The sequence below is a fragment of the Vombatus ursinus genome, unplaced genomic scaffold (assembly GCF_900497805.2).
Source record: "Vombatus ursinus unplaced genomic scaffold, bare-nosed wombat genome assembly UNPS02014171.1, whole genome shotgun sequence".
NCBI lineage: Eukaryota > Metazoa > Chordata > Mammalia > Diprotodontia > Vombatidae > Vombatus > Vombatus ursinus.
The window spans coordinates 2,552,071-2,579,066 of NW_020953949.1; the positions used below are offsets into that span (position 1 = coordinate 2,552,071).

Genomic DNA, 26,996 nt, shown 5'->3' on the forward strand with positions numbered 1-26,996 from the left:
CAGTTGTTAAACATTTACCAGCACTTCCCTCAGTTTAACTATCATCTCTGTACAGATACCTCTTGGATTTACATATTCAGCTCTAATCCCTTTCTCTCCTTCCATTCCTATATCACCTACCTCAGATTGGACATTGGAACTAGGTGTCTCATGTGCATCTCAATCACAACATAACTAAAACATTACTCATTATTTTTCTTTAAAATTTCTCCTGTAAGGGCAACTAGGTGGCACAGTGGATAGAGCACCGACACTGGAGTCAGGAGGACTTGGGTTCAAATCTGGTCTCAGATCAGACAATTGACGCTAGCTGTGTGACCCTGGGAAAGTCACTTAACCCCATTGCCTAGCCAAAAAAAAATATATAAAATTTCTCCTGTCCTTCAAATTTCCCTGTTTTTGTTGAGAACACCATCATTTTCTTGGTCTTGTTCCCCTCCTCCAACCCATGCCCCACCATTTCTAGAACCTCCCCTCTAAGATTTCCTCCAGTTTATACTATATGTACATGTGTGTACATGCATGTGTGATGTATGTATATAGTTGTTTCTATGTTGTCCCCTCCATAAGAGTGTGAGCTCCTTGAGAACAGGAACCATGTTTTTGCCCAGCACATAATAAGCTCTTAATAAATGCTTATTGACTTGATGTGACCTCCAGTCTCCCAGGTTCACAACCTTAGTGTTACTTTGACTCTTTAGTCTCATTCACCCCACCCCACCCCATGTCCAGTTAGTTGCCAAATCTCATTGTGTCTACCCCAACAAACTCTCTGACTTCTGTTCCTTCTCTCTATTCACACAGCCAACACTCTTGTTCAGATTCTCATTCCTTCTTCCTTTTTTATTTTTTGATGAGGCAGTTGGGGTTAAGTGACTTGCCCAGGGTCACACAGCTAGTGAGTGTCAAGCATCTGAGGTCAGATTTGAACTCAGATGCTCCTGACTCCAGCACCACCGCTCTGTCCAGTATGCCACCTAGCTGCCCCCAGATTCTCATTACTTCTTGCCTAGACTATTGAAATGGTCTTCTAATTGGTCCCCCTATTTCATATCTCTTTGTACTTTAATCCATCCTCCAAAGAGCTGCCAGTGATTTTCCCAAGGCATTGGTCTGACTATGTCACTTCTATCCCTCCCTTCCCAACTCAGTAAGCTCTGGTAGCTTCCTGTTACCTCTAAGGAGAAACTCTTATGTTTGGCATTAAAGCTCGCCAAAACCCAAACTTTGCAGCCTTCTTGCACATTATCCAAGTTCACCCACTCTGCGGTCTAGCCAAATTCTCCTTGCTGTTTCTCATGACAGCCTGTCTCCTGTCTTTGTGCCTTTGTGCCGACTGTCTCATCTACCTAGACTGATCTTCTTCATTTTCACCTCCTTGGAATTTTTAGTTTCTCAATTTCTAGTTGAATCAACTCAAACACTGCCTCCTGCTGGAGGACTTTCCCCTCAGTGCTAATAATGTATCTCCTCCCTCTCTTCTTCTACCTTCCCTCAGACTATTTTGTATCTCTTCCCTGTGGGTTTTTTATGTACCTATGTACTTGCATGTTGATTCCTCCCTTAGAATGTAAGTTCTTCGAAGGAAGCGACTTTTGTTTTTGTCTTTTTATCTTCAGGATCTAGGATGGTGCCTGTCACATAGTAGAAGCTTAACTAATATTTGTTGATTAAATATAATGCATCAATATGTAAAAAAGCATAGAACTATATAGATACTATTGATTTCTGCATTTTCACACTCAAAGGCCAAGAATACATTTTTTTATATCCCTAGTCCTTAGTTCTGACTGGCACAGAGTAAAAGTTACTGAGTGCTTAATAAATGCTTGTTGATTGACCAAGCATGGAATGTGAGCTTTGTTTGAATTCTTATTCAGAACTGGAAAATGCCCCTAGAACATCCTGATTCATGGGTATCTGCATAATGGGTTGGGTTGAGGTTTTCAGAATACCCAAGTGAAATCTTTTCTTCTATCAACAGCACTCATTTACTTTCTTCTCTTCTTGTGGCAGGTGCCATCTGCTCATTTTAAAAATAATTTTTAAAAGCAAGTGTTTTAGTTTTTCAAAGTGAGGCGAAGACAAGTGGTATTTTTAGTCTTGTTTTCTACCAAATACCCAAAGAATTCTGGGCCACGAGTCAGGAGACCAGGGTTGTAGTCTTCATTCTACCTCTAGCTTGCTGTGTTGTGACCTTTTGACAAATCATTTATCCTTATGTGACCCGCACTTTGAAAATAGGGGCAAAAGATTTAGCCTCCTCCACTACCTCTTTGGTTTGTCAAGGGGATATATTAGATTTTGGAATGTTAGGGCTGCATGGTGCTTTATCTGATCCACTCATCTGATTTTCCACATGAGAAAATGAAGGCTTAGTAAGATGAAATGACTTGCCCAAGGTTTACGCAACCAGTTAATGTCAGAGTAAGAACTCAACTCTCAATCCTGTACTCTTTTACCTCATGCCACCTGTATCATGACTAGAAAGCTTCTCAAAGCAAAGTGATAGAAATGATAGAAGAAAACCACTGTTTACATGTCTTCTATGGTACTTATCAAACCTTGTAATTTTACTTATTTTTGTATGCTTTAATCTCCTTTACTAGAATGTAAGCCCCTTAAGAATAGTGACTCTCTCTTACTCATTTCTGTATCCCTCACATCTGTGCTTTGTATGTTATGGGTGATCAGTACATATTTTTTGAGTGAATCAATAGATGGATGAATGAGCATGAGTATGTGTGAAACTTTGTCTTAATTTTAGGGGGATAAAAAAAGAAACAATATTTTGATTTCTACCCTTGGGCTTACAATCAAATTGAGGAGACACTACAAATATAAGACATAAAAACCTTCAATAAGTCCAGTTTAATAAAGTGTAATATGTAAGCTCTAAAGGACCAGAGTGATTTGAATTGAGTGAAGTTTGGGGGGAAGAAGTAAATTCAGAATAAGATGTAATGGGTGGAGAGGAGGTAAGGCAACATTCCAGACAAGGTGAGTGGCCTATCCAGAAATGCAAGCCAGGTAAGGAAGTCATCAAACAAGCTTTTTAGATCAAATGTAAGAGCCCATGGGGAAAGTTGAGAAGGAGATAAGGGATGGATAGAGAAGGCCTTGAAGACCATGATAACATATTAGGTATGATAGGAAGCCTCAGCAGATTTATGAGAGTAGAGTGACAAGAACAAAATAGTGTTTGAAGGTGATTCTGTTCTTCAGAGTCTAGATTGGCACAGGGTATGGGTAGATTATTGGTGCATGGGGCAGCTAGGGGGCTATTTCTGTAGTTTGGGTTTTGAGTTGCTGCGGAAGAAAAGGACCAAAAGGACAAATTGAGAAATGAGGTAACCTCTGGATAGAATAATAAGTACCATTGATAGAAAAAGGATAGTGATCTCAGAATGATGATTCATCAGAATAGAACCAATAGATATTCAGCTTTTCCCAGTATGTTTCAGCTGTAAGTGGAGATGTTGTCTTGAGCAACTGAGGCATCAGGCTGGAGTGGTAATGAAAGGGTTGAACTACCACTTCAGTTTAAAAGTCTTCTACATACATGTAGTAGGCAAAACCATGAAATTTGTAATGTGTTCTTAGAAGTAGGAAAAAGGAAGTGGAAGAACAGAGGGTCAGAGATTGAACTGTGGACATTGTTCATATTTAAAGGAAAGGACAGTGAAGAGGGACAAAAAGGAAATTGTGGGATGGAAACAGCAACAGAGACCAAGAAAGACTGGTAGGAGGCTCTGTTATACAAGTGAAGGGTGATAGGATCATAAAGTATCAAGAGTGAAGCGAGTAACTTATAACCATTTTGAAAAAGCCAACAGGATGAAGATTGAGAAAAGAACTGAGGAAATGACTGCTGGACAACTGGCAGGGGAGTGGGAAAGGGAAGGTAGTACTATTTATTTATTTTTTTAAAAACTGAGTCGATCTTGCCCAGACTGGAAGTGTAGGTAGACCCTGCACAGATCCAATCCATCTACTGATTGGTATGGAAGTTTTACCCTGCTCTGTTTCTGTCCTGGGTGAGTTCACCTTCAGCAACCTGGAGGCACCCCTCCCCCCATTCCTGGACCCTCACAGTATTAATGCTGAACTTAGTGCAATACTCAATTGTCATAGCCCACTGCAACTAGGAACTACTAAGCTCAAGATATCAACTAGCCTCAGCTTCCCTGGTAGCTGGGGCATGCATCACCATGTCCAATGAAGTGGTGTTATTGAATGAAGGAATGAAAGAAAGAGTGAAGGAATGAAAAAATGTTTACATGCAAAGTACTGGTGATACAAGTAAATAAAAGCAAGGTGAGCACTGTCATCTTGCTGCACTCAAGTAGCTCCATTCTAATTTGAGGAGGCAGCACATATAAGAAAATTGAGCTTCTGGATGGATGAATGGAAAGGTCCTGGCATCCTAAGCTTGCTTCAATTGGGCAAATGGAAAATCCCAGGGATCTTATGGGTATATCAGTAGGTTAATGGCAGTTACTAAGGGTATGGAGGGAGGACATAATGACAGGATAGGTGGTAAGGTTAGGATACAGTGACAGGGCAGATGGTGAAGCTTGGAAGTCCTCCATAACACTAAAAGGATTTTAGTTAGTGATTCCCAGGTCACCCAAATGGTGTGAGCAGCCATGTTGCTCTTCCTACCAGGCTGCCCTATGGGGTCTGAGCTGCCCAGGCTTCAGGAGTCAGGGCAATACTGGAAACTATTTCTACAGTTCCACATGAACCTAAAGTCAAAGGAGGTAGATGTCAGATTGTATTGGGGTTAGAAAAGATGAAATCATAAGAGAGAGAATATAGTTGCAAAAATGTCATCGTCAGCCAATCAGAATCTTAAAGTTGGACAAGACTTCAGTGATCCTCTAGTCCAAATCATGAATCCTCTATGTAAAACAGACCCACCAGTTTTCTTCCAGCTACTACATAAATATCTCCAGTGATGGGGAACTCCCTTCCTACCAAAGCTGGCCATTCCATTTTTATAGCATTAACTGTTAGACAGTTCTTCTATAACTTGCCCTGCATTGCTCCTAGTTCTCTTCTCTAGGGTTAGGCAGCACAAATTGAATCACCTTTCTACCATTCAAATATTTTAAAATTGTCATCATGTTCCCTCAAAGTCTTGTTGAGTCATTTCAGTCATGTCCAACTCTTCATGACCCCATTTGGGGTTTTCTTGGCAAAGATACTGGAGTGGTTTGCCATTTCCTTCTCCAGCTCATTTTACAAATGAGGAAACTGAGGCAAACAGAGTTAAGTGACTTGCCTAGGGTCACACAGCTAGTAAGTGTCGGGCTGGATTTGAACTCACAAAGATTAATCTTCCTCACTTTAGGCCCAGTACTTTATCCCCTACCTGACCCACCGAAGTCTACTCTTCTCCAAGCCAAATGCTTTGGTACCTTCAAGTGATTTCTGTATATTGAGATTCTTATTCATCTCATCATCCTGGTCACCATCTTCTGTGTGCCTCACCAAAAGTAAATACCAAACTCCAAAAGTGTCCTGATCAAGGCTGTTTATAATAGGATTATAACTTTCCTTGTACAGGGTTTTACACTTTTGTTAATGCCATGTACAATTGCATTAGGTCTTTAGCAGCTACATCATATTTGAGGCTTATATTGAGCTTGTAACTCACTAAAACCCCTTGATCCCTTTCACAAGAACTGTTTTCTAGCTATACTTCCACTACACTTTACATGTGTAATTGATTTTTTTCCTCTTATGCTAATTTCAAGACCTATAATGTGGCAACATGGTATAAGGTAGAGAGTGTTGGACTTAGCATCAGAGAACACTTGGGTCCAAATCCTACCTCTAACACTTACTAGCTGTGTGACAGTGGGCAAGTCAATTAATTTCTCTAGTCTCATTTTCTCCATTTGTAAAATGGGGATAATAATTACCATGCTGCCTCTTTCACGTAAGTATCAAATGAGATTATGTAAAAATCACTTTGTGAATATTAAAATACTATAACAATGTCTATTATTATTATTATTATTATTATTATTATTATTATTATTGTTAAGCTGATTAATTTCAAGCCATTGTTACAACATATTGAAATCTCTTTGGAACCCCAGTTCTATCACCTGGTATGTTAACTTCACTTTTCAACTTTAAGTAAAAATTTTACTGTCATTAAAAGAATAGTGTGAGAGGTAACTCATAGTACAAAGAATTTTGGACTTAGAGTTTGGAGGACCCAGAGTTTCAAATCCCTTCTCTGATGCTTTAGGCCCCTGAGCAAGTCACTGAAGGAAAATGAGGATCAGAAAAGTTACCTGCAAAACAGGCCTAATTAATGTCTCTAGTACCTACTTTCACAGGGTCATCATTATTATCTCAAATAGAATAATATGGGTAACATGTTTTGTTATTATTAGGATGTTCCCCCACCCCGAGTCTTCACTAGGATAAATATTCCTAGTTCCTTCAGTTGACTTACATCACATGATTTTGAGTTCCCTCATCATCCCAAATCCTTCTTGGTCCCATGCCAGTTTGATACTCGTGTTCTTGGCCATTGATTTTGGTGGTTACAGATTATGGCAGATGTTCCACCCTTTTTCTGTTCTGATACCCCTTGGCTTTTAGTAAACCTTCCTCTACTTCCTATTTAATATTAAAGGAAATAAATTCTACTATGCATATGCATGTAAGAAACAAAGATGAATTTTTCATAAAGAAAACTATTCAGTTCACAGCCTTTTTAGCATGATAAATTTACTAAATGTCTATCAGAACATATTCAAATAAATATTATTCTCATATATTCTCCATTATTCTCAAATAAATAATATCCTCCATACCCCCTGGGATTATATGTGCCCCAAATTAAGAACCTTTGAGTAATGCACGTGTCTGCCACATTACTGGATTCACCTCAAAACTTTCCTTGACTTTCCATTGCCTAATGAATAAAATATTCCCTCCTATTCCTTCCTGGCATTCAAGGCCTCCAAAATCGAACTCCAGCCCACCTTTCCTCCTTTATCTCATGTACTCCTCTTCACATATTCTATGTCCTAGCCAAACAAGACTACTTTCTATCCCCCAGTTCTCATCCTACTCTTTTCTATCTTGATGCTTTTATTTATGCTTGGAATAGAGTTCTTTCAGCCTCCACCTCCATCTGCTAAAGTCCCTCCCTCCCTTCAAGGCCTGACTTGAGTGTTACCTCTTCTAGAAAGGTTAATCTCATTCCAAGGCAGACCGCAAAGGTGAAAGTGATTTCTTTCCCTAAATTTTTCATGACTCTGCCTGGGCTTCTACTTTTCCCTCATCTCACACTTTTATCTTGGTTATTTAAGGAAATGTCATTGCTCTATTAGACTATAAACTATTTGAGAGCTAGGTCTGTGATATATCTATTTTTGTATTCATAGCCCAAATCACAGTACCCTTCCCATAATAAGCACTTAATAAACATCTGGTTTATTGAATAGAATGGACATTTGAATGAGTTAATGTTCAAGAAACATTTATTAAGCAGCTACTGTGTATAGAGCACTGTGGTGGATGCTGGGAAATATGCAGATTTTAGAAAAAAAACTGATTTACTTGCCCTCTTGGAGCTTACATTGAAGTAGAGGGATACCTCACAAAGAGATAAAAATAACTCAAGATAATCTATAAGTAGGTAAGAGATGTTCAAACAAAATACTACCTGAGGTCCGAGCTATGATCTTATACCTTTATAGTCTCCCAGGGTGGGGGGAACATTAGTACTCTGCCTCTACATCTTCACTGCCCACTCATTTCACCCACCTCAATTTTCATCCCATTGCAATCTGGCTTCTCCCTCTACCACTCTACTAAAACTGCTTTCCTTTGCAGTGATGACTTAACAGCTAGATCTGATGATGGCCTCCTCTCCATTCCCATCCTCCTTGAACCCTTCAGCTTTTGAAATATAATCTCTTCTCAGATATTTTTCTGCTCCCTTGACTCCTACTTCTACATTTTCTTTCCTACCTGTCATTACTCTCCAGTCTTCTTTGCTGAGTTATTATCCATTAAACTAACTCCTGTGCCTCCAAGAAGCAGTAGCAGGTGCAATGGCCACACCCTAGTAAAACCATTTCAGCAGCAGGGGCTAAACCAGGTGCAGAGTGACTGAAGGGCCTCAAACCCATTAGTGAGTTAGGGGATGTGTACCCCAAGCATGTGAAGACATTCCCCCCCAGGGGAATAGGCAGATGAAAGCAGTTTGTTCCAAAGGTCATAGAGGTGGCTGAAGCAGATGCTGTGGAGTGCTTTGAGCTTGGTCAGATTTCAAGGATGCCAAGGTCATCCACTGTGTCCCGGACCATCGCCAGTCATCTTGACTTTTGTCTTGCCACAGGACTTCGATGATTCTGGAAGAGAGAGTGAGGCTGATGACTTCGAGTAACTCTGCCTCACTTAAATCCATTTCACACACAAGTCAAACCATCACCCCATGATGTCATTGGTCCTCTTTGAAAATGAAGGATGAACAACAATGACAACAATCCATTGAACCCCTCATCACAGATGTCTCCTGAGGCTTCTTGCTGGGTCCAGCTCTCATTTTTCTCTGCCCTTTTTTCCCTTGGTAACATCATTACTACTTTGAGTTCAAATATCATCTTTGTACAGATGACAATAAGTTATATCTATTCAGCCCTACCTTTTTCTCCCCCTGAACCTCAGTCCCTTAGCTCTAATTTCCTGAATGATACTTCTGTCTAAGTGCCCCATTGACATCTCAAACTCAAGATGCCCCAAAGCCTAATTTATTATCTCCACCCTGCCCACCAAAAAAAAAATCACTTCCTCCAAAATTTCCTATTTATGTAGAGGTGCAGCCTCTATATATAGAGGCTGCACCTCTATATAAGACCCAGACATGCAAGGTCTTATCTTCAGAGCCATTCTTGACTCTTCCTTTATCCCCACCCCCACCCATGTAATTAGTTGTCAAATCTTGTCAATTCTATTTACACAACATTTCTTCCATATGTACTTTTCTCTCCACTCACATGGCCATCACTCTAATTTAAGTTCACCTTTATTTTTTTTGCCTGGACTATTATAATAACCTCTTAATTGGTTTCTTTGGCTCTAGTTTTTTCCCCTCTCCAATTCATCATCTACACAGTGGCCAAAATAATTTTGTTAAAGCATAGGTGTGCCCTACTCAATATTCTACTCAAAAGCTGTCAGTGGCTCCCTCCTGCCCCTAGGATAAAAGCCAATGCCTTGCCTTTAAGGTGATCTACAATTTGGTGCCTACCCAACTGTCCTGTCTTCTTTCCCATTATTTCCCTTCCAGCACTCTATGTTCCAAACAAACTCAAGTCCTAGTTGTTCCCCAGACTCAACATTCTATCTTCTACTTCTGGATTTGCCCAAGCCAGAACCAGTAAAAGTACAACATGGTAGAAAGAGCCTGAGCTATGGAACCATATGACCTGGGTTCAACCTGGCCTCTCATGCTTACTACCTGTGTGACCTTGGGGAAGTCACTTAACTTTCCTCAGCCCTCAGTTTCCTCATATGTAAAATGAAATGATTGGAATAGATTTCCTCTAAGGGCCCTTCTAGCTATAGATCTGTGTTCTGTGATCCACCCCCATAATGTGTATCTCTCTCCATTTCTGCTTTTCAATGCTCAACTCAGATTCCAAATACCCCATGAAGCTTTCCCTGAGTGCTCGCTCCCTCTCTCTCTCTTTCTCCCCTCTGCCCTTTCTCCTCTCCCCTCTCCTCTCTCCCTTCTGTCCCTCTCCCTTCCTCCCTCCCTCTCTCCATCTGTAGGATTTCTCTATTAAAATCATAGACTGATATTGATTTATTACTTTGGTGGAAGGAAATCTACACCAGGAGCTCCCAAAAGTGATAGAATCATAGATTCTTTGTGTATGTGTATATTGTGTTGTTATTATTTCCCCCATAGAATGTAAGCTCCTTGAGGGAAGGGAATTTTTAAAAAAAAATGTATCTCTTCCCCTTTGCAAAGCTTTTTGCATATTGTTGGTAACAAATATGAGTTGATTTTTTATTAAAACATTATTTATTGTGGATGAAGGTAGAACTAAGGGAAAGATTCCTAGAGGAAGTGACATTTAAAATGAATGGGTGGATAGATGAATAGATGGAATGATGAAGCATTTACAATGTCCAAAGCACAATATTTAGAGATAATAGATGGTGTATCTATAGTCTGAGGACAAGCCTATCCATGTCATTAGCTAGACATAGCTGAAATTATGTATTACTGATGAAGAAAAGGGTGGATGGGTCTGTAGGTAATCCAGAAAGAAATAACAGAGCATAAATGTGGGAAAGTATGAGGTTATGTTCAGAGAACAGTGTGGCAGTCTGTTTTCACTGGAATCTAGGGTAGAGGAGTAGTAAGAGGTAAGATCAGAAATAGAATTTGGGGAAAATGATGAAGAATTTTGAATGCCAGACTAAGAAGGTATAACTATGGACAGTAGACAATAGGAGTCTTTTAACAAGAGAATGGAATAATAAAAGTTATACTTTTGGAAAATTGATCTGGGTGCAGGGTGAACAGGGGACAGAAAAGAGTGGAAATGAGGAGACTATTGAACCAGCCCAAGAATGATCTAATGAAGGTCTGAATAAAGGTGGTAATAATAGAGTAGAAAGGAAGGGTCATTGTATGAGATACTGCATTGGTAAAATCAACAGTACTTGGTAACTTATAGCTGGGTGAGAGAGAGGGACCAGTCAAAGATGAATCCAAGTTTCTGAGCCTAGGGGGCTGGTGGTGCTCTGAATAGTAATAGGGATATGAACTGAATCTATTACAGAATAGAACTCAAATTCATAAGCCTCTGCAAATCTTCCCAACTCCCAGATAAATCTGAACATACATTCACATGGGACCTTCTACAGGTCCAGGATGGCCATGCATTAACTGACCCAGACAGCATGAGTCGTCCATTAAAGGAGGCACAAAGGAGTGGGTATGCATTAGTAAGAGCCTCTAATGAGCACTATATTATCATGGCTAATGACCTGAGAAAAATTCATTAAGGAAACCCAAGTTTTTGGAGTGGAAGACTTTGGATTTCATCCAAGGTTTTGAGGCTGGACAGATGCTAATTCCATTTAGGTGGTTTCAGTTCATTTTTCTTTAAATGTCCCTCCTTTGGAGCGGGAAAGTCAGACTCTACTGCCCAAATATAGCCTTGGGTCCCTAGTGACAAGATTTCCTTAAGCTCACCTTGGTTCATCAGGCCTGAGAGATAGCATAATATGGAAAGAATGTTTGATGGGGAGTCTTGGGTTCAAGTCTTGACTCCAAAATTTAGTAGCCATGATACTGTACCATAGGCAAGTTGCTTCTCTTTTGAACCTCCATTTTCTCATCTATAAAATGGTCATTGTAATACTTGCTCTTATATTGGCTGTGTGGAAAGTTCTCCAGGAATTCAAAACCCTTCCTGAATGTAAGTTGTTATTGCCACTGGCCCTTTAAATTGGGCTCATTAGTTTCCTCAGTTATACTTTTTTCCAGTTTTGAAAATTGTGTTGCCAAAAAGACATTGAACTGTCCAATGTGCCTTTTCTTTCTGGATAAGCTTCTTCCTGCTATGCCCTGGCTACTTCCCAAATAGGCTTTTTCAGGACTAGAAAACACAAAAGTGTACTCTCCTTGTAGCATTTCCCATTTGAGAAATACAACTGGACAAAATCCTAGAATCAGGAACAAGAAGTAAGTTCTGGGAGGTGCTGCAAATTTAGGGGGCATAGTTAAGGAACTATAGGTGAATTTAGGACTAGATAAGACATCCTCTGCATCTGTCTCCTTCTCTCCCCTTTCATGGTGACTGACCTAGTATCGATGCTCATTGCTTCTCACGTGAACTATTATAATAGTCTAATTAGCTTCTCTATAGACAGTCTCTCTCCTCTCCAACCTATCTTCCACAGTCCTCTTAAAATAATATTTATAAAGAGACTATGTATCTGCTCAAAAAGTTTCAGTAGCTGCCACTGTCTCTACAGTAAAATATAAACTCCTCAGCTTGGTACTTCAAACCTTTAAGAATATGGAGCCAGCCTACCCTACCCTTCCAACAGTATTTTCCATTGAACCTCTTTACTCATGCCATTATCTATCCATATTAAACCACTAGCTGTTGTCCAAATTCAGTATAACATCTCCTACCTCCCTGCCTTTGTATAGCCTGGCTACCAAGCCTAGAACGCACCCTTTCTTTACTCTGCTTCTTGGAATCTTTAGCTATTTTAAACACTCATCCTACATTCTACCTTTGATAGGACATCTTTTCTATCATTTTTATTTAATATGCTAGGCCATAGACACCCATGGTGTTATTGTTGTTGTTGAGTCATTTCAGTTGTGTCTGACTCTCCATGATTACATTTTGAGATTTTCTTAGCAAAGATACTGGAATGGTTTCCCATTTCCTTCTCCAGCTCATTTTTACAAATGAGGAGCTGAGGTTAAATGACATGCCCAAGTGTCTAAGTAAGTGTCTAAGACTGGATTTGAAGTCAGGAAGACGAGTCTTCCTGATTCCAGGTGCAGTGTTCTATCCACTGCACCACCTAGCTGCCCAGAACACAATATTTCTTGGTTACTATAAAACAGAGGTTTGGAGCAGCTGGGTGGCACAATGGATAGAGTACTACACCTGGAATTAGGAGGACCTGAGTTAAAATCTGGTCTTAGACACTTGACACTTACTAGCTATGTGACCCTGAGCAAGTCACTTAACCCCAATTGCCTTGCTAAACCACCAACAACAAAACAAAAAATAAAAACAAAGGTTTGAATGTTTCCCTTTTTCTCACTCAAAGCTAAAGATCCCTAGAGCACTAATTTTTCTGTTTCTTCCATTATTTTGCCAGGATCGCCTGTATTTTGTGATGGAATATGTGAATGGTGGAGATCTCATGTACCAGATCCAGCAGGTTGGACGATTTAAGGAGCCTCATGCTGTGTAAGTTTCCACCATGATCAGTCTTCTCTCTTGGATTTAAGAGGGTGGGCACTGGACATAATGATGTGATGAATCTGGTAAGATGAAATTTATAAGGATAAATGTAAAATATTGCATTTGGGTTCAAGGAATGAGCTTCCTAAATATAGAATGGGGGAGGGGTTACTAAACAATAGCTTGTATGGGGAAAAAACCCAAGGGTGTTAGGGGATGCAGTCCACTAGTTAGTGCAATAAACAATGCCAACCAAAAATGATTATTTGATCTTAGGCTTTGTTAAGAGAGGATTAGTGTCCCAAATGATAGTCCCATTGGTTTCTGCCTTGATCAGACCGCATTTAATTGTGGGTGTTACATATTAAGAAATCAAGTGACAATTTGGCATTTCTCCAGGTGACCAGGATGGTGAAGGGACCATAAGATATTCATTTGAAGGAACTAGAGAGGTTTAGTCTGGAAAAGACAAGACATGGGTGTGAGCATGATAGCTGAATATTTAAAAGGCTTGTCACATGGAAGAAGATTATACTAGCTCTACTCAGATGAGGAAGGCAGAATTGGAGAGAAAAGTGGAAGCTGCAGAAAGGAAGATTTGGTTTGATATAGTAAGACTTGAAAAAATGGAGCTCGTAGGATCATATATTTAGAGCCAGAAGGGGCCTTAGAGAACATTGAATCTAACCTCCTTATTGCCTTCCCTTTCTTTAATTATTTCCTACTTATCCTATATGTAGCTTGTTTTTTGTATATTTGGTTTGCATTGTGTCTACCCCATTAGATTGTAATCTCCTTGAGTGCAGGGACTGTCTTTTGCCCTTTTCTTTGTATCTCTAGAACTTAGCACAGTGCCTGACATATAGTAGTTGTTGTTTTTGTTGTTTCAAACATTTCAATCATGTCCAACTTTTCATGACCCCATTTGGGGTTTTCTGGGCAGAGGTACTGGCTAAGTTTGTCATTTCCTTCTCCAGCTCATTTTACAGATGAGGAAACTGAGGGAAACAGAGTTAAGTAACTTGCCCAGGATCACACAGCTAGTGTCTGAGGTTAGATTTGAACTCAGGAAGACATCTTCCTGATCCCTGAACCAAATTCTATCTATCCACTATGCCACCTGGCTGTCCTGGCACATAGTAGGGACTTATTAAATGTTTATTGATTGGTTTAAAAAACTAAGACAGAGGAGTTAAGTGACTTGGCATAACACAGCGAGTATGAATCTGAGATAGGGCTGGAATTTAGGTTTTCCTGATTCCAAACCCAGCATTCTATTTATAATGCTACCTAGCTCCCTCAAGAGTACAATGAGTTCCCACGGGAAATCATGGGTTCCCCTTTACTAGAGGTATTGAAGCAAAGGCTTGATGTGAAATTTCCAGGGATTTTATAGTAGGGATTCCTGCTCGAATCTGAATTGTACAATATATCCTCTCGTATCCCCTCTAACTTTGATCTTCTATGATTCAGGGAAGGGATTATGGGCAGAATGGATTAAAAACAATAGGAGAGACTAGCAAACTCTCTATTTTCTAGGAATTTGGGGTTAAAGGAACATACTTTATTTTTTTAACTCCTTTATCTCCTGATTCCTGTTTAGTTATTTTCAGTATACTCTTAGCCCATTCACAAGGAGTGATCAAAGAACACTGGCTTTACCCTGCCCTACCATCCATCCCTCTAAGTATTGAATTGTATATTCAAATACCAAATGTGGCCAGGTTAGGAGATTTCTTTCCACTTAGAGCCTTCAGCCTTGTCTGCTTCTGTTCATTTTCCTACATCCGACTTGTTCTAACCCACGTTCTCCATTTCCACTTGTATCACTGTCTTCAAATATTTGAAGGGATGTCATGTGAAAGAGGGATTAGCCTTGTTCTGCCTGGCTAGAGGGAGCTGAATTTAGAGGAATGGACAGATGTTACAGGAAGATAGATGTAAGGGAAAAATTTCCTAACAATTAAGAGCTGTCCAAAAGTGGAATGGGCTGGGCTGCCTCAAGTGTCAGTGAGTTCTGCATTGAAGAGAAGGTAGATAAATGACCACCTGTCAGGGATGTTGTAAGAAAGAGGCTTATTTTGGCCATGGGTTGGTTAAATTACCTTTCAATCTCCGAGGCCTGTATTTTCTTCCTTTCCCAAGCTTCTACTTTCCCTGTACCCTAGCATATGATGGCTGAACTATCCTGTTGATCATTGTCATTGTTTATCACAGCATCTTGGCACAATGAATAGAGCACCGGGTCTGGTGTCAGGAAGACTTGAGTTCATATATGACCTCAGACACTTACTAACTGTGTGACCATGGGCCAGTCACCTAACCCCTATTTATTGTTCGGTCATTTTAGTCATGTCAGACTCTTTGTGACCCCACTTGGGTTTTTCTTGGCAAAGATGCTAGAGCAGTTTGCCATTTCCTCCTCCAGTTTATTTTACAGATGAGGAAACTGAGGTTAAATGACTTGCCCAGGGTCACACAGCTAGCAAATGTCAGAGGCAATATTCGAACTCAAGAAGATGAGTTCTCCTGACGCCAGGCCTGGCACTCTATCCACTATGTTTTCTCATCTGTAAAATGGGGATAATAATAGTGCCTGCCTTTCAGGGTTGTTGTGAGGATCAAATAAGATAATAATTGTAAAACGTTTAGCACATAGTAAGTGCTGTATAAATGTCCACTATTGTTGTTGTTATTGTCTACTTGCTAATTCATCAGCTGATTTCAAGCTTCTACTTTACTCAATAATATTTCTCTTTCCCTAGCTATTCTTGGTCTCCCACTTCAACCTTGAATTCCCCTTTTGTCTCTTGTTTCCAGAGCCAACGCCTCTCTCCTTGGATATGTTGTAGGGGATGGGAGAGGAGGAAGTCAGGGGTCAGAGCAGAAGCAGAAACTGCATTTTTTTGCATTACCATTAACAACTAAGGCTAAAGATTTAGCTCCAATAACTAATATATAACAGATTTCAGCATAAATTACACCAAATAGAAATCACAGGCAGAGTCCCTTGCCATATCAGAGAAGAAGGGCATTTTCCTTAGAGGTTAAAATGCTCTCTCCCCTAATTCCAGAGCTACAGATGCTATGTGGGTAGGGGATGGAATAGATGACCTCAGGGATTCCTTCCAACTGTAAGATTCTGTGAAGAAAGTGTTATAAAAAATCTAAGAACTGGAGGAGACGGCTGAGGCCATCTGATCCAACCTGGTCTTAAACAAAAACCCTTTTCTACAGTATTCTCATCAAGTCATCATTCAGCCTCTGCTTGACTACCCACAGAGACAGGGAACTCACTCTTTCCTAAAGCAGCCCACTCTATTTGTGGATGGTTCAAATTGTTAGGAAGTTTTTTCTGACTTCATAGGTAAATTTTTTTACAACTCCTACTCATTGTTCTAAGTGCTACTTTTTGGGGCTACATATTTTTCTCATTCCCAGATTAACAGACATGTTCTAGGTGCTTTGTTCTGGGCATGTTTGAGCACAGAGGTAATGAAGATAAAGACTATATATGCCTCTTTCTTTTCTTGAATTGTACCCCAGAGGTTTTACTACTCCTGGAATATATTTTCTTTCCAGGGAGAGTATACCAAAGCCATATGACTAGAGTTCTAGTCTTAGCTCAGCTTCAAATTAATTGTGTAACCTTGGATAAGTCATTTCTCTGCTCTGAGCCTTAGTTGTCCTCATCTGTAAGATGGGGCAAGTGATCTCAAAGGTCCCTTTTAGGTCTACCAGTCTATTATTCTGTGATTCTCCTAGACCAGCTTAGCAGACTATCCATGGTCTGAGCTCCATGCTTGAGAACATAAACTCCCACCAGCAGTTGTGGGTATTGCTTTTCTACTCTGACATATATTTCAAATTAGGCTTTTTTTCCAGTCTGTTGCAGTCCAGTGGTGGTGACTTAACTCTATGGGTTCTGATGAATATTTAACATCTGGCACACTATTCCTGAGTGGCGTGCTGGATTCACTTATGGTTTGGAAGTTGGCCTACGGTTTTCTTAGATGGTTTTTCTGATATGGACTGTTTAGTGCAGAGACGTTGCCAAGGGCATGATAAGTGAAATGTCATTAGGGAAGATGAGGGCACCCAGACTTTTCTCATTCCATATCCTAAAGGCTCCTGCATTGTTCTTTTTTTCAAATGAAGAGGACTGAAGCCCTTGCTGTTAGTTAAAATGCTGCCTCTAAATCAATAACTAGCATTTATCAAGTACTTTAAGGTTAGCAAAACTGTACATATTTGATCATTTAATCAAAATTACTAGCTATATAAAAAACAAAAATTACTAGCTATTATTATGTGATCCTCATTTGGCCCTCCTCATTTGATCCTCAAAATAACTCTGTTAGGTAGGTGCTATTATTATTCCAATTTTATAGATGAAGAAACTGGGTCTCAGAGGTCCAGTGACTTGCCTGGAGTCACACAGCTAGTGTCTGAGGCAGCATTTGAAGTCAAGTTTTCCAGCCTCTAAGTCCAACACTCTACCCATTATGCCACCTGGATGCTTAAATGAATTAAGTAGGGTCATGTGAGCCTTTCATCCCCACTTTCTGAATCCACCAGAATGAGAGATAGGCCTGAGTGGTATCATCCTTCCTCTGTCTCTTGTGGCTTTTAATGATAGCTATCTATGAAAGGGGTTGGACTGTGCCATTTTCTCAGACACTGCTATGCTTTTCCCATGACTGGTACATAAAATCTTAGAATCTTAGAGTTGGAAAGGAGATCAGAGGTCATCTAAGACCCCCCCTCTGACCTGAAGCATGAATACCCTCTACAATATCCTTAAAATGTAGTTTAACTGCCTCAGAGGCAGCTAGGTGATAAAGTGGATAGAGTGCTGGGTCTGGAGTTGGGAAGAAGTGAGTTCAACTAGCTGTATGATCCTGTGCAAGTCACTTAACCTCTGTCTGCCTCAGTTTCCTCAGTTGTAAAGTGGTCATTAATAGCACAGGGTTATGGTAAGGATCAAATGAGATAATATTTGTAAAGCACTTAGCACAGTGCCCAGCACATAGTAGATGCATAATAAAATTTTATTCCTTTGTCTTCCTTTCCCTCTGCTTGAAACTTTTCAGGAATGATGAACTCACGACCTACTGAGGTAGCCCAGGAAGTTGGCTTAATCAGAATTACTGGGCTTAGACAGCTTGGGCTTGAGGCTGGCCTTTGTCCCTTACTAAGCATATGGCCATGTGCAAAACACATAAATTGCGCTTACACTTGGTTTTTTGTGAGCAAAATGCCTTATACACTATAAAGTGTTATGTGAGTGTCAACTTTTATTTTTATGATATTTATTTTTTATGTGATGAATTATATCTGTGTTTTATTATGCATTTCACATGAGTTTCAAATATATTGAATTATTTTTAAAAGCTGAATCAGGCTTTAAAGAAAGTACAGAATGGAAAGCCCTGAATATCAAAGCATTTGCTTTCAACTCAATATAAGAAACAACCTCCTAGCAATCAGAGTGATCCAGAAATTAAATGAGCTGCCTTAGCAGGGCGTGAGCTCATCATTCCCTGAGAAAGTTCAAGCAAAGAGAAGTTGACTACATTTTGGGACACTGTAGAAGGCATTCATATTTCAGGTAGGGATGGTGTTAGATGACCTCTGAGTTCCTTTATAGTACCTTAAGTGTTGCAAAATGCTTTGCATAAATGTTCTCACTTGACCCTTATAACAACCCTGTGGGGAAGATTTTATTAAGATCCTCATTTACAGTGGGAAGACTAAGGCTGAAAAGGGATACGTGACTTGCCCAGGGTCACATAGCTAATAAGTGTCTGAAATGGGATTTGAACTCAGATCTTCCTGTCTCCAAGTCTAACACTGTGCCACCTAGCTGGAACTTTTATGTGATCAGCTACTAGAAAAGCACGGTAGTATTTGTAGAAATCTTAGTCTCAGTCCTCATCATTCTTCTTGCTTATAGTATTCTACCTACATCCCTAACTGAAGACATTTTCAATATTTTGACCTTTCTCTGTGACAATGTCTTTTGGAGGTGGCATTCTGTTCTTTGCCTCTTTACTAGGATTATTAGCCAGGCAATTGGGCTAGATGACATCAAGTTGCCCTAGAACAGGTGGGGTGCTCTATTTGTAGATTATACAGGTCATCAGTGACTGTGAAAGTGCAGAGGAAGTAGACAGTGTGAGAGAGAACGCAGTTTGAGAATCTGAAATTTTGTCACTTATGTTGATTGTATGGGGTTATAGAACACTCATTAACTAGATTAGCTCGAGAAGATATGGATGAGTAACTACAGTTTTATCTAAAGGACCTAATTGTATTCTACTCTTTGAGGAAATAACCTTCTTGGAGAGGCTTCATCTAGTCCAGTGAAAATGGGCTCAATATAACCTCAGAAAACAATTAAACCCAGGACTGGGCAGACACAGCTCAATAACTGGATGTTTTATCCACACAAAAGCAAATTGTGGGTCAGATGAAGTGGAGATGGATAGAAAAAAAAAACAAAAACAAAACAAAAAAGACAGTTGAGAGTAGCAGTTCCCAACCAATGGTTCCCAGGACCCTTGGTGGTAGTGGTGGTGAGGGAGGGGGAGAAGGAAGTGGAAATAACTTATTGCTAAATGTCTACAAAACCATATGTTTACCAAGCACTTTCATTTCTACTTTAATAATCGCTGGCATTTGTATAGTGCTTTAAAAAGTTTGCAAAGCATTTTACAAATGGTATCTAATTTTACCCTCGCAGCAACTCTGGGAGAAAGATGGTATTATTATCCCCGTTTTACAGATGGGGAAACTGAGGCAAACAGAGGGCCAGTGATTTGCCCAGTATCACACAGCTAGTAAGTGTCTGATGTCAAATTTGAATTCAGGTGTTCCTGACTCCAAGCCCTGCACACTATCCACTCCACTGCCTAGATGCCTCCATTTTTATTTAGCTCCAACACAATATATTCAATTACTATGATATAGGAGTCTATAACATTGGTTGAGTAGAAAAGATTAGGAACTAGTTTAGACCCACATAAGTGGTATTCGATGAGAATGAGGGTCACCATTCCTGATCAGCTTGGAACCTGGTGGTATGTATGGGATTGGGGGAGGGGAGGTGATTAGGCTAACACCATTTCTGCTTTGTTTTGCCATGCCCTACATCTCGGGTCTAACAACTGGTACTGACCTCGTTAGACCTTTTTCTTTACTTTCCCAACAATGACAATATGAGAAAGGAAAATTCTGAATTAGTGTTAGTCTTGTGTTTTATGAGTAAGTAACAGATCGGAGCAAGAAGCGAAAATGGGAGAAGATAGAAACCTGGATCATACGTACTTCTGTGTGAAGAATGTATACACCATGCAGAAATTGTCACTAGTCCATCCTTCTTACAAAGCAGAAGCATTATTTATCACTAAGTGAGAGCCTTACTCTTTTTTTTTTCCTTGCAAGATAAGCAAAAAGAAAGTAAGCACATTTAGGGCCTTTAATCATTTCTTTCTCTCTCTCAGAAACCATAGTTACTCACCGGAACCTTCTGGTGCTACAGTAGTCAATAAGTGTTCCATTATCCCAACATCAGTGCTAGTCACAGAAACCCTCTTATGCCGATTCTTCCTTTATGTGGTTTCTCTGATCCACATTCTCCCAGATGAGCCGTTGGCCTCTATCTGCTAGATAACAGACCGAGCTTTGTGGTGGATGTCACATAGGTTTCTCAGGACTGCTGGTGTCCCTGGTGACACAGTTTGGAATCAGACCTCTGCCTGGGAGATCTGATTCTCAAACCGGTTCTTTCAGCCAGCTGGTCCCTCAAAGCCATATGTTTTAAAAGGAACAGATATGTTCTCACACTGTAGTTGGCAGCCATTACTTTGCTTATTATTCGGTGCTGTTAGTGCTATTAAAAGTTACCTGTATAAATACATGTTTGCATGCTGTGTGGCTGGCGGGATTTTAGTACCTTGTATCCAGTTAATTGAATTTTGTGTAATGAGATTTAGAAAGCATTCAACTTTAACATATTTGCTTTAACGGGCCTATTCTGTTGATTTCTTTTTGTATTTCAGATTCTATGCCGCAGAAATTGCTATCGGTCTTTTCTTCTTACAAAGCAAAGGCATCATTTATCGGTGGGTGAGCACTTTATTCCTTCCCTCCTCCCTTCTTCCTCTCCTCCTTTCTTTCCTGTGCCTCGTTCATTCCCCCCCCCAAAAAAACTACCTCCAAATTGGAATTTTGGACAAGCAGAAATCCTAGGGACCCCTTGAATTGTAGTTGATTCAAGTTGGGACCACACTGGGGCTCTATCTAGCCCTGGGAAACTGGTGACATGGACATTAAATGCACCTGGTGGCTCTTTACTGTGGAAAGGGGCAGGGCTAAGTGAGAATGTATTTCATCCTTTGCTCTGTGTTATAGAGCTCGGACCTCACAAATGGAACGTTGATTTCTCCTACCCATAAATGGTATGTTTCTACAGGAAGAAAAACAGTTTAGCTGTCATTTGGGTGTGACAGCTTTATCATATCCTAACTATTAATTTAGAAATAAATGTTTTGAATCCCGAAATTCCCTACTTAAAAGCCTTCCATGGTTCCCTTACTGACTGCCAAGTAAAATATAAACTCCCAATATCCCTTTCACATATTCTATAGTTCAGCCAGACTGGATTTGTCTCTTTTCCCAATTCTCATCCTACCCTCTGCTCTCTTTGTAACTTAGTTTACATTAACTCCTGTTGCTGGAATGGACACTACTATGTCTCTGTCTGTCATACTCCCTTCCATCCTTCAGAGCCTAACATAGGTGCCATCCTCCTCATGAAGATGCCCCTGGCCTCCCAATTGAATGTGATAACTCTCTTCTCTCATTTCCCGTCATGCATTGCCCAGACTTCTTCATTGCCCTTATCACATTTTCCTTTATGATTTAGTTTGTCTACATGTTTCCATCATCACCCTTCTTCCTTAGAGTTTAAGCTCCCTGAAGGCAGGAACTGTCATTGTATCCCCAGTAGCTGGAACAAAAAATTCAGTAGGTGCTCAACAAATGTCTATTGAAATGAGATAATACTTTTAAAGTCCTTAACACAGTGCCTGGCATATAGTAGGTGCTATATAAATGCTTTTGACCTCCCACCACTCCCCCAGTTGACATTTTAGGATAAACTTAAGCCTTAGGTCTGGATGAAAAGGGAGATAAAACTTGATCCTATCCCTTTGATTTGTTACATGGCTTATCTGGATTGTGTAGATGTCTAGCTAAGAAGATCACAGAAACTAAAGTTGTTCTTTCATCACAAAGACCCATCTGTATCATTCTCTTCATGCCACACTGGCTGCAAAGTTCACTGTGGAGCCACATATTCACAGGGTATGTTGGACACCATTAACTCTCTGATACAAAGATCACTGCATCCGCAGCTTTGATTGTATTTTATGGAACAACCATCTCTCTGGAATGTGGATCCAAGAAGAGATTTTCATCAGTGGCCTCTACAGAGAGATTTAGCTTCATGTTTTCTTTCCCTATGAAATGGAGTATTAAGCTAGGGGCTTTCGAGCACACCTCAAAAACCAATTTTCTGTTCATAGCTGATGTTTTGATATCTTACTGATGATGAGGATAAAGAAGGTCCCTGAACAGAGGGCTTGTGGTGTCCCCCCCCCCAAGGTGAGACCGCTGGTAGACTGAGTCAGGAGCTACACCTGAATGACCTATGTGGCCAAGGCTAGTGGTCTCACCTGGGCAGAGGTCATCCACCAGGATGATATTGTTGTTAAGGAGGTAATTGAGAGACCCCAAAGGTCATAGAGAAAGCAAGGCCTCTTATCAGAACCAATAGACATGGAACAGAAGCAGGATATGAGCTTTTGAGTAAAGTATAGGTGAGCAGTGCATCATTGAGATCCAAGGAGCAAAGCAGGTTTAAAAAAAAAAAAGCCAAGCAAGAGTTTGATAAACCCAGGTGCCTAAACCTATTTGGCCAAAAAGATCTGTTTCCAGTTCAACTGACTGAAATGTTTGTCATACAGTAGGTGATTAATAAATGCTTCTTGATTGAATGAGCGTGCTGGCTAAGCTCACCTCAGTTTCATTACTAAATGACTTTCTGCTGTGGATGGCTCCCAGGCACATGTGGGAAACAGCCGCAATTGCCCAATGGCATTACAGTAAATGAAATTAGGATAATTATGTTTTAAAGTAAGCATTAGAGTCTACTGTACCAATATGAGGAGGCCAAGATTTGGTCCTCCCCCTCTCAGTGACCATGTACCACTAGCCAACTATTTGGGAGCAGATGCCTACCCCTAAAACTTATAACACACAATTCAATAAACTCTAATAATGTAACAAACATATTTCCCCCTTAATTGCCTCCTTTATCACAAAAACATCTCATCCCCTCTACCTCTTAAGATAAAAGTTTCTCATTATCCACTCAAACTAGATCAAAAGGGAACTTGGAGTTTTTCTTTATCTGTTGAGGCCAGGGGAGGAAAAGGACCTCTTGTCTTCTATTGACCTTAAGCTCCTTAAAATCCAAAATGTAGTGGACACCTCCCCTCCTGGATCACTGCCTTGTCATGACAAAGGGGTTTGTGTAGCTCATTGAAATTAGGAGTTATGCCATGCAGGGTTAGCCAAGATGGACAGGTCATCGTAGAGAGTTCTGACAAAAGGTGATCCATTGGAGAAGAAAATGGCAAACCGCTCTAGTATTTTTGCCAGGAAAATCCCATGGGCAGTGTTAAAATGATAGAAGATATGATGCTGGAAGATGAGCCCCTCAGGTCAGAAGGTATCTAACATGCTACTGGGGAAAAGCTGAGGAAAATTACAAGTAGCTATGAAGTGGCTGGGCCAAAGCCAAAAGGAAGCTCAGTTGTGGATGTCTGGTGATCTAAGGAAAGTCCAATGCTGTTAAGATCAATACTGCAAAGGAACCTGGAATATAAAACCTGTGAACCAAGGTAAGCTGGATGCGGTCAAACAAGAGATGGAAAAGTTAATCATCAACCTCGTGGGTGTCAGTAAACTCAAATGGATGGAAATGGTTGAATTTAATTCAAGCAATCATTACATATACATAGTGCACAGAGTGCTAGGCCTGGAGTCAGGAAGACTCATCTTCCTAAGTTCAAATCTGGCCTCAGACACTTCCTAGCTGTGTGACCCTGGGCAAATCACTTAACCCTGATTGCCTCCCCACCCCACACCTCTACCGAAAAAAGATAACTCGCTGGTCATAGCAAAGACATTTTTTTTAACCACCCAAAAGGTGACTCTACACATGGACATTACCAGATGGTCAGTATAAAAATCAGATTGATCATATATTTTGAAGCCAAAAGTGGAAAAACTCTGTAGAGCTAGTTAAAACAAGAATTAAAGCTGACTGTGGCTCAGATTATGAGTTTCCTATTGCAACATTCAGACTTAAATTAAGGAAACTGGGGAAAACCATCAGACCATATGGATATGACCTAAATAACCTCCCTTATAAATATGAAGTAAAAGTGATGGTTAGATTTAAGGGATTAGATCTGATAGATAGAGTGCCTGAAGAACCATGGATAGAGGTTTGCAATATTGTCCAGGAGGCAACAACAAAGAACATCTCAAAGAAAAAGAAGAGCAAGAAAGCAAAAATGGCTATCTCATGAGGCTTTACAAATAATTGGAGAAAGAAGGAAAACAAAAGGGAAAGATGTACCCAACTGAATTCGGAATTCCAGAGAATAACAAGGAGAGATAAGAAGCTTTTCTTAAATGAGCAATGCAAATAAATAGAAGAAAACAACAGACTGAGAAAGACAAGAATCTCTTCAAGAAAATTAAAGATATCAAAGTAATGTTTTATGCAAAATTGACATGATAAAAGACAAAAAAGTTAGGGACTCAACAGAAGTAGAAGAATTAAGAGGTAGCAAGAATATGCAGAAGAACTATACAAAAAAGTTCTTAATATCACTGGTAACCATGATAGTGTGCTTACAGATCTAGAACCAGACATCCTAGAGAATGAAGTCAAGTGGGTTTTACAAAGCATTGCTAACAGTTAGGTTAGTGGGGGTGACAGAATTTCAGCTGAGCTATTTGAATCCTAAAAAAATACTGTTAAAATGTTGCACTAAATATTCCAGCAAGTTTGGAAAACTCAACAGTGGCCACTGGATTGGAAAATATCGGTTTACATCCCAATCCCAAAGAAGGGCAATACCAAAGAATGTTCAAATTACTGAATAATTGTGCTCATTTCACACACCAGCAAGGTTATGCTTAAGATTTGGCAAGCTAGGCTTCAGGAATATGTGAACCAAGAATTACCAGATGAGCAGGCTGGTTTTCTAAGAGGCAGAGGAACTAGAGACCAAATTGCCAACATTTGCTAGATTATAGAGAAAGCAAAGGAGTTCCAGGAAAACATCTGCTTTTGCTTCATTGATTACACTGAAGCTTTTGTTGTGAATCACAACAAAATGTGGCAAGTCCTCAAAGAGATGGAGTACCAGATCATCTTACTTGTCTCCTGAGGAACCTACGTTCAAACAGACAAGCAACAGTTAGAACCAAACATTGAACAATTGATTGATTTAAAATTGGAAAAGGAATATGGCAAGCCTGTCTATTGTCACCTTATTTATTTAACTTATATGCAGAGTACATTGTGTGAAAGGCCAGGCTGGATGAACCAAAAGCTGGAAATAAAGTTGCTGAGAAAAATATGAACAATCTCAGGTATGCAGATGATACTATTCTGATGACAGAAAGAGAAGAAGAATTAAGAAGCCTCTTGATGAGGGTAAAAGAAGAGAGTGTAAAAGCTGGCTTGAAACTTAACATCAAAAAAGCTAAGATTTTGGCAACTGGCCCCACCACTTTCTGGCAAATAGAGACAGAAGGAATGGAAGCAGTGTCAGATTTTATATTCTTGGGCTCAAAGATGACTGTAGGTGGCAACTGCAGCCATGAAATTAAAAGACAGTTGCTCCTTGTAAGGAAAGCTATGGCAAATCTGGATAGTATACTAAAAAGTAGAAACATCATCTTGCCAACAAAGGTCTGTGTAGTCAAAGTTATGGTTTTTCCAGTAGCAATGTACAGCTATGAGAGTTGGACTATAAGGAAAGATGAGCACTGCAGAATCATCACTTTTGAATTGTAATGCTGGGGAAGACTTTTGAGAATCCCTTAGACAGCAAGGAGATCACATAAGTCAATACTTAAAGAAATTAATTCAGACTATTTTCTGAAAGGTCAAATACTGAAGCTGAAGCTTAAATACTTTTGTCACATAATGAGAAGATGGGACTCATTAGAAAAGATTCTGATGTTGGGAAAGATTGGAGGCAAAAGGAAAAAGGGTACAGCAGAGGAAGAAATGGGTAGATAGTGTCATGGAAACATGAGCTTGGACAGACTTTGGGATATAGCGAAAGATAGAAAGGCTAGCTGTGCTATGGCCCATGGCATCATATAGAGTCAGATGTAACTGAATGACTCAACAACAACAACAAAAATGGACAACAATAAATGTGGACATAGTTCCAGACTGCGGATTGTACCCCTGACATGCTTTTTTTCTTTTTTATTTCTTCTGGTGAGGTAATCATGGTTAAGTGACTTGTCCAGGGTCACACAGCCAGTAAGTGACAAGTGTCTGAGGTAGTGTTTGAACTCAGGTCCTCCTGACTCCAAGGCTGGCACTCTATCCACTGTACCACCTAGCTGCTCATACTTTTTTCTTCTGCTAATCAAGAACTAGTGCTGAAAAAAGGATATCAGGATTCTTGTTATTTCATTAAGGAAGGCAAGGCAGTTGAACTTTGGGGATGGGAAGACAGCAGCTTCAGCTAGTAGCCCAAGAAAATCACTGGCTTTTTTCTGTAGTGGTTTAGTCAGCATATAAAATCTTGAAGAAGCAGGCCTTGTCTGCTAATGTTTGGCAACTGTCCAATAGTATTGCCAATGCAAAGTTTATTGGCTTTAGAAGAGGGAGGAAGAGAG

General features: G+C 40.0%; 1 protein-coding gene across 2 annotated transcripts in view; it reads left to right on the forward strand.

Moving 5' to 3' along the window:
* PRKCB (protein kinase C beta) overlaps positions 1-26,996 on the forward strand; it is a 623,945-nt gene that overhangs the window by 457,855 nt on the left and 139,094 nt on the right. For both annotated transcript variants that reach the window (XM_027859746.1, XM_027859745.1), the window contains exons 11-12: positions 12,904-12,995; positions 21,053-21,115. In XM_027859746.1, the coding sequence (XP_027715547.1) occupies positions 12,904-12,995; positions 21,053-21,115 (155 nt within the window). The remainder of the gene's footprint in view (positions 1-12,903; positions 12,996-21,052; positions 21,116-26,996) is intronic.